We start from the raw sequence: 12,094 nt of genomic DNA, 5'->3' as shown, positions 1-12,094 counted from the left end.
ATATCTTATATCCAAACATTCTCCCCTCATCAATTACGAGTGAGATCCTCAAACATCATTATCACAATCTTTCTATGGAATATAAGTAGTCTTCATTGAAAAAGAACTCAAAACTAAATATTTAGTATCTATCTTGATCATCACAAATATTAGGCTTTATATATGTATGTTAAGACCCATTAATTGATTTGAATGATTTCATTTTAATAAGTATGTAATTTTAATATTATTAGATGGCGCGTGGTAAGTAAACGAATAGAAATGAGAGTGAGAGTGGGTACTTCCATTTTCCTTGGGAGGCTGGCAACGACAGACAGAGCAAAAGGAAGAGAGAGAAAGAAAGAGAGAGATACGGACAGAGGTTGGTAGTAGTAAGGCCCTGTTTGATCCGAGGTTTTTTTTTTATAAAAATTTAACTATTTAATTTAAATTAATTTAATCAAAATAATTCGTTTTCTTTTAATAATTGAATTATTAATTAAAATTTTAATTTTGTAATAAAATTTAAATATAAAATAAAAATATATTTTATTAATTTAATTCAAAGAATTTTTTTTATCAAAAAACACAAAATTATTCGAATAATACCAAAATCAATCTACCGCTTTATTTTAATATTTTAGTAAGATACGTGGTTTTAGTTTTTTTTATCTAGAATTCTTTTATTGTATTTTATTTATTTTTAATAATTTAATTCCTTAATTCTTAATTAAATTTAGAGCTTGATTTAAATATTTTGAAAACAAATAATTATTTGATGAAATAATAATTTATATTTAATTTTTCTTAATATTTATTTACATTTAAAGTTAAATTTTATAAAATTAAAACAAGAACATTTTGATGGTGTAATTACTCAATGCACCTCCATGGTAGTCGGGTTGATTTTGGTAGTTTATATCAAAAGTATATATAAATTGAACCTTATCTGTTTATTTGTAATGGATCCGAATTGATTTGATTAATTTGTAATCAAAAATATAAACTTTAAAATCACATATTCTTATTTTATATATATAAAAATAACATTAATAGAAAAAAATAATGTTAAACAGGTTGACGAATCGATCCGATTTTGTTTTTTATTAATCATGTTAAATAAGTCATCCAAACCTATTTTTTTTTTTAATTCGATTCATATAGCATTTTCGTATTTGGTCAGAAATTAATAACCCCACTATATATGAGCTTATTTATTATGATTTTTTTAAAATTACTGGTTACCTTGATATCAATCATTTTCACCAAGATTATAAATTAGTGATATAGATTGATATCAAATAATTCAAGATCAAATAAACAAAAAGAGTTATTATAATAAAAGTAAGATCAAACAAACAAGATGTAAATATTGATGGGTTTTTGAGACTACTACTGTTGCCTCGTGATCGGAGAAGGCAGATCCCTGAAGACTGTTCCCTCTTCTCTCTCTCTCTCTCTCTCTAGTCACGTGGCCTCTTTTGACCACTCAAATCCCTTATGACCCAATATTCTCTTTCTCTCCATATATATAAATAAAAATATAAATAATTAAAAATATAAACATTCACTTTTGATACATGTATAAATAGCAGTTCAATCTTGGCCATTTCTTAACCCAGATATATCTATCTATCTCATTACATTATTCATATCAAAGGCCCCACTCATCTCTATATATACAAATTACTTGTCATTTCCTTTCATTTAACGACAACTTACACTGCCAATTTCTGCTTGACTCTTATTTCGGCCATTATATCAATTCCCCACCCCCACCCCCACCCCCACTCCCACCTCTCTCTTTTTTTCAAATAATCTCTATATATGATGCATAGGTGCAGTAACTCACATGGTAACAACAACAACATGATGGGGGGACCTTGTTCATGTGGTCTGTACCATTGTCAAAACAATTCATCATCATTCTCCATGTTGTTTTCAATGTCTGCCGCCGGCCATGAAAATACTCATTACGATAATCATAATCATCATCATCATCACATGTATTCCTTCACTTCTCCTAATTCTTCTGTTGATTGTACTCTCTCTCTTGGAACACCTTCCACTCGAGGTGATCATTCTGATCATCATCATCAGAAGAAGTCATCGGAGACTCGCCGGTCTAGTTTCTGTTGGGATTTGTTGCACCCAAGTAAGCAGCAGGCGGCGCCGGTCACTTCTCATAAGTCTAGCCGTGGAAGTAGTAATAATTGCGGCGGCGGCGGAGGAGGAGGAGGCGGCGGCGGTGGTGGTGATTCTCTTTTGGCTAGGAGATGTGCTAATTGTGATACTACTTCTACTCCTCTTTGGAGGAATGGCCCACGTGGCCCTAAGGTATATATATATGATGATAATAAATTAATTAAAAGCTTGTTTAATATATATAATATTAAATAATAATATTTACTTTTTGTTATTGCAGTCACTATGTAATGCATGTGGGATTAGGTTCAAGAAAGAGGAGAGAAGGGCTACGGCGGCGGCGGCGACAAATGTGAACTCCGGTGGTGGTGTCGGAATGGATCATGGGCAATATCAAAACATGAACAACAACAACAACAATGGATGGGTTCATCAAAAGATGCCGCCGTCGTGCGGCGAATATCGGTTTGTTGAAGACGATGATAACTTCCTTTCATGGCGGTTGAATGTCACCGATCAAAGCCGCAACTTTGTCCACGATTTCACAAGATGAACTATTACTAATACTACTACTATTATTAATGTTGTTGAATCGAGTAGGACGAATTCTTTTTTTTTCAATTATGTTTTTTTATATTTTATATATAAAAAAAAAAAAAAAAAAGGTGGAGGGAGGAGGGTAGGATCAAAACCAGGATGATGTCCTTTCCTTTGTCGGATGGAGTGAAAAATAGGGCAATTCTGATGTTTTCCCAAGTACTTACTTTTTAATTATTTAAATATATATTTAATTAATTTTGATAATTATTATTAATATTATCACTTTTTTTTTGTGTCTTTTTTCTTCTCTATTTGAAGTAATCATTTGGATGACTTTGCTTGTCTTGCTTAGGCTTAGTTTGATTCCAAAAGTGAAATAGCGTACAACTGTAATCTAGTATATATATCTGAAATCAAACTAATTAATTAAACCTAAAAATAAAGGATATATATAATCGATCCACCACCGTTAGATTTGCAAACTGCGAGCCCTTTTTCTTTTTTTTTTTATTCGACTTTTCCCATGCAGTACAGTATTTGTACACCTTTATAATGGCATAGAGTATATTCTTATTCAACGTTTGTATTCCTTAAGATTATAAAGTATATTAATTATATATACAATCATTATAAATCATAAGTGTGTAATGGGCCACATACAATATCAATAATGCATCTTAGGGGATACATATATTGAATAATAATATATTCTCTATAGTTCAAATATTGTTAATTAATTAATATAGAGCCTAGCTAGTTAGTTGACCTCACCCCATGAAAGACCATGCATACAATTGTATTAATTGTGTTACTAATAAACGAGATTGAAATAAATTTTATATATAAGAAATAGATGTTGTACAGATAAAAAAAAATGTTTTGAGAGTTGAACTATGGAAAAATCAACTAATCACAGCTGTTTGGTAAAGAATATAAACCTTTTCATAGAAGATGTTTTTTCAATAATTAAATTATTTTATTTATTAGTTAAAAATATTTTAATAATTTACTTTATAATATCATAAACCGAGAAGTAAAAGATTGAAAACTAATAAAAAAAGAGAGAGTAGGTAACATGGACAAAGCCCATCACTGACAACATATAAAGCAATTAATAACACTCCATCTACAGTATATTTGTATGGCAGGAGAGACAAGCTTCATTTTTAAACATTTTATTTTTGAAACCATCAAATTATTTATTATAAATAATTAAATTTGGCTTCATATAATAATTTGATAGAGACCACAATATCATTTTCACATCTCAATCTATGGACAAATCTATTATTATTATTATTATTATTATTAATAATAATAATAATAATAAGTTTAACTAATGGTGTACGGGTCCAATGACGTCGATTTACTAAATTTTAAATCGTCAATTTGATAAATTTACTAAATTTCAAATCGTCGGATTTGAAAATTTTATTAAAATATATATATATATATAAGTATACCAACAAATACAAGTATTATGAATAAAATCCAATAACATAATCCATTAAACACTTGCATAATTTCCAAAACACAAATTCATTATTTTAATAATTTTGTTATTAAACATTACTATAAATAAATCCACAGTTTTGAAATTAAATTTCTCTAATAATAATAATAATAATATACTAATAATTCTTTAAATTTCAAATGTGTGATGACCTAATAGTTATAATATAGTACTTCATAGTTATTGATTTAAGGTTCGATTTTTGTTTCCGTCTTATTTAAATATTTAGTTATTTGAACGATTCTGGTGATTTTAATGGCGTTGAATCGACAAACTGAACTGTTGTAATTGGGTTGGTTGGTAAAAAAGAAACCAAAATGTATTTGATTTTGCCGATTCAATTTGATATTCAGTTTGATTTGAACAGTTTACACCCCTAAGCTTAACCTAATCTTTCAAAGGCATGGTCTTCATTATTCCATTTAAGGAATTCTTTTATAGATATGAAACTTTTAATATTTTAGATGAGACTTGTATTACTAGAGTTCATTCAAAATTTTGTAACAATAGTTCTTGATTAATTTTTAAACTCAATTGATATGTTTTTTAATACTACATTAGAAGAAAAAAAAATATTAGCAATGTATTTTATGTATGGTTGATTAGTTTGAATAATTTTTAAATAACTCATCTTTTCACTAATCATTAATTAGATCAATTAAATTATGGGAAGAACACTAAATTTATCTTTGAGTTTGTGACCATTTTTTTAACTTATCCCTGATCTAAAAATTTGTTGTATTTATTCATGATATTGGATAAATATAACAGATTTTTAGGTCATATATAAATTTAAGAAATGACCAAAACCTCAAGGATAAATCTAGTATTATTTCCACTAAATTATCAACAAAAATATTAACATACCATATATTCTTCCTTTAAAAAAAATGTTGTTTTAATTATATATACATTCTAAGACTTTAAAAATAAATAAACCAACATTATAAGTTTCTTAGATATTTTTAAATTTTTTTTTTACTAAAAACCTAATATTTTCCCTCATTTCACTTCATTTATATAATCATTCTTCTTATCCATCTAAATACCAAAATACCTCACCAAATTATCTATTTAAAAGGTAAAATGGTCATAAAATTTAAAATAAAAATAAAACAAAGATTTGATTCAAAATCCACATAAAAACCCAACAAGAAAAAGTTCAAAATTATGAAATAGAGTGACTTGAGTGATTACTACTATAGCTGGGAATTGTGATTGATTGGAAGTTATGAAGTATCAATCCCATTGTGATGTATAATCCATATACTACTACTGAAGCATCAATCATCAAAGATTCACACTGTTTTGTTGGCTTAATCCTAGCTAGAACTGAATTTCATGGTTTATCCTACAAACACTGTTTTCTTGGCCCATCCCTCTTGAGTTGTCTCCTCTTTTCAAAATATCAAGCAACTTATTTTAAACAACACCAGAGTTGGTTCGGTTGTGGGTTTTTTTAAAAAATCAAAAAAGAGAAAAATTAAATTTAGTGATGATTTTGAAGAAATAATGATTATTTTTAATAAAAAGACTTAAAGGGTATTGATATATATGAATAAAATAAAAAATAATAATTTAAAATAGAGAGCATTTTAGTATTTTAGTTAATGAAATGAGTGATATGCTTGTTGAGAAGTGATTGATTAAAAAATTAATTTTAGATAAAAACACAAAGAGAACAAAGCTTAATACTCTAACAATTTACTATAACTCTTCTACTCTTGTTATTTTTAAATAATTTAGTGATATTTGCATAAATGTGGACTAATGAAAATAGTTTCATCTTTTTCAAAATCTTCTTATGTTTGGATTATTAGAAAAATGAATTATTTAAATAAAAAAACATCAGAAATTATATACAACATATATATTTTTATTTTAAATTATAGAATATCCTTATTTTAATTAATTAACCGATTAAAAATTATTTATTCATTTTTCACTAAGACTTCCTAAAGTTGAAATGGGTATGAATTTGAGAGTGGTGATAATTTCTTGAATTAAAAAATTAATAATAAAAAATGTAGTTTAGTTGAAGAATGAATTATTTGAAAATTAATATAATATAACCCTAACTTAACAAGGCCTAATCAATTAACTTTGTGCCTTTTCAAATCTTGGGTTGTCTTTCTTGAATGGCCCTTTGGTAACATTTGATCAGACCCATGTTTTGTGGACTGCCTAGCTCATTCCATAAAAGTCACAAAATCTCTTATCAATTTTTTTAGAAAAGTTTTATAATAACCATAACTTTTAATTTGAATTCACAAAATGTTTTGAATCAAATGATAAATATTTAAAGCCATTTATTAAATTGAAGTGCACCATGATCATCACTAACAAGCAAACCGGCATTAAAATTTTCACGGCCTTGTTAAGAGTTATTTTTAGTTTTTTATTATGAAAAGTTTTTTAGTTATTTTGATTACATATTAATTTATAATCAAATATAAATATTTTAAAAACAGATAAAGATATTTTAGTATTTGATAGTTTAATTGAAAATATCGAATATCGTTTAATTAAGTTCAAATATTTTTAATCAGGGTTTTAAGGTTTGAATCTCAATGGAAGAGGTAGGGTGGCGAAATCCATCCCCGAATACCTATTTTAATAAATGTTTATTAAAACTTAACATAGCATTATGTTACAACCCATTAGTGTCACGGTCCATTCAAGGGACGTCGATGTTCATTGAAGTCCTGACCTAACAGGGCATTAATCTCCCTAACCCAAAGAAGGCCCAATCATCCAAGTAAGCCCACTATAAAAAAAAATTATAGAAGCATTGGAGAAGACATGTCCTATAGTAATAAATGTAATAGTTGGGTAATAAATTCATTAATGAGGTAGTTGGAAGAATATCATTAATGGGGTAGTTGAGCAATATATAATTAACATGGTAGTTGTGAATTATCATTAATATAGTTATTGTAATTAGTCCTATAAATACCTCAAAGTATTTCTTTGTAAACACCAAGTATTCATTCTATAGAATTTTTATTCTTAAAACACTTTCACTCTCCAAATTCTTCTTTCATTGTCTAAAAGACTTGCTAAATTAGAATTTGAGTCAATCTAGCACTTTATTGTCTAAAAGGCTTATTAAATTAGAATTTGAGTCGAACTAGCCTAGTACCACACGGGTCATATTTCATCCCGCGACAATTAGCTTAAATAGTGAAGAAAAATAATTTTATATTCGATTTATAATAAAAACATTTTAATTCATTTAAAGGGACATACATGTCAATTTGATAAAGAAAAAAAAAACTATCAAAAAATATAGAAATAATTAAATTTAATCTAATAATAAATAAAGATTTTTTTTAAATATTGGGTATATTTGATATGATAAGAATTAAGTAGAAGCTTTTACTTTGTATATATATATATATATATATTTTTATGCTTGTACAGTTATACATTTGAGACGGATCATAATCGAATCGGGAATTGGGACCTCACCATGTGGGTAAAGTACTAGTTGAAGTATGTGAAAAAAAAAATAATTGATTTATTTAAAATTATTCAATTAATCCAAACCAATCCACCAGATCTATTAGTAGAAGAGTATGTCAAAAGGGTAATTTTGATTCAACCATTTCAATACTGAATTGTCTTAAAATGTAAAACATAGTTCTCCTTGTACATGTTCTAATTTTCCCAAAAACTATGAATTAATTGTTTTTGGATCAACCAAATAACATAATATACCATTCCAAAGATATTGAAATTAAGTTGACAATGAAGAACCAAATATATTTGATTTTCAAGATTCACAATCTAATCAATGACATATTTTGGAGTAGATGTTGATTATATTCAACTTTCTACTTATAAAGCGAATGCAAAAACTAAAACTATTTATTTCTATAGTAATTTTTTTCTTTTGATATAAAATATAAGTGTGACAACTTTTACAAAAATATATATATATATATATTTTATTATTATATCGGATAAAAATTTATTTTACATGGGCTTTTTTCTTACTTTTTATTTGCAAAGTTATTTTTATAATTGAAATTTTTACAAATTATATATTTATTTGTGTTCACGTGACCTACTTACCCTTCATTAGTTCGTTCATAACAATTGTATGCATGATTTATTGATTTTTTATGTTTAGCAAATGTAAAATAAATCATTATTCTCTTAATTTAATAAAATGATTCTCTTTCTCTTCAAACAGAATAAAATATGAAGAAAAAAAATTAGTTCATTTTGGAATGAATTTAAAAAAGTTTATTTACAATTTTAATTTTAGTTAAGTGGAGTTAGAATTGGGACTAGAAATTAGCTGAAATATATTTTAAAATTTGAAAATAATAAATAAAAGAGATTTATTTATACTATAAGCTAAATTAAAATTATTTTATCTAAAAAAGAAACAGTGTTAGAAATCATTCAGAGCTCTGATGAAGAAGAAGAAGTACTGTATTCTGTATTACTTCTACATCGCCATTGTTATCATCCTCGCAATCAATGTTCGATTCACGGAGGGAGGCAAAAGACGTATTCACGTAACCGACGATCTCAATGACGTGATCGATAACGAAGAGGATGAAGCGTGGAGGGAGTGGGGCAAGAAATCCTCCCCTTCCATGGCCAAATTCGATCCGCCACCTACCGATTTTGAAAACATGGACTTGCACGAGATTCAGGAACAAATGTTGAAGCGACAGCTTGGTCCCGTCTTCGGCTTCGTCAAGCTCCGATTTGGCATTCGCCGTACTAGGGTATCTTCCACATTCTTCTCTTTCTTTCTTTCTTTCTATACTAATCATTTATTTGAATACCCATTTCAACCTTTAAGCCATTCTTAGTGGGAATTTAACCTAGATTTTTAGTCTCTTAGGGCAGAGTTTTTCCATGAGCTACCCTATTGGGTTGATTGAAGTTCAGTTTTTTTTTTTTTTTTTGACTAAACTTACACAAAATCATCTGTTGGCACCTTTAAAAATGGCTCAAATTAGTTTCTTGGTTAACTCCATTATGTCATCTCTATTCAATTTATCTCAATCTCAAGTTTTGACTAATTATTTTTCAAGTAAATAACTGAGTTAACTGTAATTTGAACCACAAAACGAGCTTTTGATACAGGGAAAATGAGTTTCATTTCTAATTAAAACCAACCAGGGCAAGTTATTTGTGATAATCACATTCTTATTCTGGTCCAAGTTGTGAGGTTCTGTTAATTGTGGTTAAACTGATTACCCTTGGAGTGCATAATGTTGTGCTGGATTTCATTGACTAAAAATGTCAAATTGGCACCAACCCTTTGATGCAAATGAATGGTTGATTTATGAGCTGTTTGTGAAAAAGAAAGTGAAACAAACAAGTTTGAATCAGGACATGGTGTCTGATATTGCAATCAAATGGAACAAACTTTCAAGAACAGGAGCTATTGAGATAAAGTTTATGGCAATGGATCTTAGCACCATTATGTTCACAATGGAAAGGGGACAAGATGCTGTCGAGGTTAGTAGTTTTATCCTCTCTTTTTTACCTTGACAAGTCCACATTTTGTTTGAATAATATACTTTGAGTAATGTTTCATTTGCTTTTCTTATGTGAACTCTTTTGAAAATGCATTAATTGACCATTTTGCCTATAGAGAAGTATTGGAACCACAACTTTTATTGAAAGTGAGTTCACATAATAATATATGTGAGAATTTATATCAAATTAAGAAATAGGCAATCACATTGCTCAACACTAAGGAAATATTGATATAGCAAGGGGATCCTATGTAGTATCATTAACTAAGGATCTGAGTTTCGACGAGAAATCATTGTTAAATTTTCTTGGAAACACTTTTTGTATTGTTCTAAAACATAACTTAATTAGACATATATTCATAAATTTGTTGACGTTTTCTAGTCCAAACTCAATCCTAGACCTAGATTTGACTCCAAAAAGTGTTTCTAAATGATTTTATCAAATTAGGTTATAGATTAGGGTTTATTTTATAAATTGAATCAATAAGTCTGTTTCCCTTCTTAATTCTATTGGTTTCTTATCAATAGCATTAAGGTTTCACGATGATCAATTTATCATAATATTCTGAAACATAACTTATTTAGACATATATATTAATAAATTTGTTGTGGTTTTCTAGTCTAAACTCAAATCTAGTTCCAAAAAATGTTTCCAAATGATTTTATTATATCAAATTAGGTTATCAATAAGTCTATTTCCCTTCTTAATTATTGGTTTCATGAGAATCAAATCCGTTGATTTATCCTTTTTATTGGGTTGTTACAGCTTAGAGAATTTGTGTTAAGCCAGAGTGAAGCATATGAAGTTAAGATAGGGGATCATATTTTTAGAAGGGAAGGAGATCCTCCATTGGAGGAAGTCATGGAGAAGCTTAAGAATGAGAAAATCAAGAAAGACAGTTCTGATGGGAAAGATGAACTCTAGAGAAATTGGAGGAGGAGACTAACACTTCTAGTCATTCTTAAGGCATTTAATTAATACTCATAATAGATTCTATAACTTAAGTATTTGAATGAATAAATTGTTCAAGTTTTTGTTTACCGAGAATATATATCATTTTAATTTAACTATCCTTGTTATATCTATGAAGTTTTGAATTACATAAGGAGTTTATTAAATAAAGGTTTAGCTTCAATTTAATTGTAACCATTTGAATTAAAGTTGAAGATTCAATCCAATCCATGTATAAGCACATATGGGCCATCGAGAGTAAACAAGAATCACTCTGGATCAAGTGGGTTTACACCCGATTTATGAAACACGAATCAAATGTTTGGACATCCAAAATAAGCGAAGGTATGAGATGGTCGTTAAAAAAAATTCTTAAACTAAGAAACAATATTGCAGAACTTTTTGATATTAGCTGGGGAGACGGTAGAAACACACTGTTTTGGCATGATCCTTGTTACGAGGACCAACCGCTAATCAATAAAGAGGAATTCAGAAACCTGAGGATCAGACGGGACTGTCTAGCTGCTAAGGTCAGAGACATTAAAGAAGGGCTATGAAATTTGCTCCTTAGACGAATACCGGTAGGGCAACGCATTCTCGAATATATTAGTAACATCCAATTCAACGAAAGAACAGACGTACATCGATGTAAAGTCGAGGAAAACGGGAAGATAATTTCAAGCAAAGTGTGGAATACCATCCGAGAGAATGAGCAAATAGTAGATTGAGCTAATCTGGTCTGATCGTCAAAGGTTATCCCGAGACACCAATTCATTCTATGACTTGCATTTCGGGAAAGGCTAAACACGAGAGATCACGTCAGGAAGTACATGAAAATTTCAGATTCAAGTTGTCTGCTGTGTGAAAGGAAGGAAGAAACAACAGATCATCTTTTCGGGAACTATTCATTTGCCTCGAAACTTTGGAATAAATTTGTAAAAAATATGGAGATGACCAGATTTCCGGAAGATTGAAAAGAAATCAAGGAAGTGGTTGTGAAAAAAGCGAATGACACAAAGTTTAAGTCAAAGATTTTCAAATGCGGATTCGGCTCAACAGCTTACAACATCTGACGGGAGAGAAACGCAAGGACATTCTCGAGAAATCGAAGAAGTCTGGAGCAGACCTGAGATGATATTGTAACTGACTGTAGCGCGAACATCCAGATGTGGAGAAGAGTCCCGAAAAACGAACAGAATTGGAACTTCTGCAGGAACTAGAAAGTATCATATCATGAAGTCACCAAATACGTTTTTTAGCGAGATAAACGCAATTTAAATTTATTTGTAATTTCGATGATTGTTTGTAATTCACTTGTTTTTAGACCGTAACGAACTTAATTTTCCTATAAACTCATTTAGTTTTTTTTCGTGTTTGAAAATTTTTAATGAAATAACGTTACGATCGTTTTAAAAAAAACATATTTGGTAGTTATTTCAAAATATAAATTTCTTCTTT

At 28.8% G+C, this 12,094-nt stretch overlaps 2 protein-coding genes across 2 annotated transcripts; both read left to right on the top strand.

Moving 5' to 3' along the window:
• The first annotated feature begins 1,612 nt into the window (after positions 1–1,612).
• Positions 1,613–2,917, top strand: LOC124921974 (GATA transcription factor 18-like). The gene is made up of 2 exons (XM_047462684.1): positions 1,613–2,316; positions 2,405–2,917. Exons 1-2 carry the CDS (start codon positions 1,807–1,809, stop codon positions 2,675–2,677), a joined length of 783 nt encoding a protein of 260 aa, XP_047318640.1. The 5' UTR covers positions 1,613–1,806; the 3' UTR covers positions 2,678–2,917.
• Positions 2,918–8,567: 5,650 nt separating this feature from the next.
• LOC124921428 lies at positions 8,568–10,768 on the top strand. The gene is made up of 3 exons (XM_047462091.1): positions 8,568–8,922; positions 9,536–9,664; positions 10,451–10,768. Exons 1-3 carry the CDS (start codon positions 8,602–8,604, stop codon positions 10,607–10,609), a joined length of 609 nt encoding a protein of 202 aa, XP_047318047.1. The 5' UTR covers positions 8,568–8,601; the 3' UTR covers positions 10,610–10,768.
• Positions 10,769–12,094: the final 1,326 nt, after the last annotated feature.

The sequence above is a fragment of the Impatiens glandulifera genome, chromosome 1 (genome assembly GCF_907164915.1).
Source record: "Impatiens glandulifera chromosome 1, dImpGla2.1, whole genome shotgun sequence".
In the NCBI taxonomy this organism is placed as follows: domain Eukaryota; kingdom Viridiplantae; phylum Streptophyta; class Magnoliopsida; order Ericales; family Balsaminaceae; genus Impatiens; species Impatiens glandulifera.
This window is presented reverse-complemented; position numbering and strand designations above follow the sequence as displayed.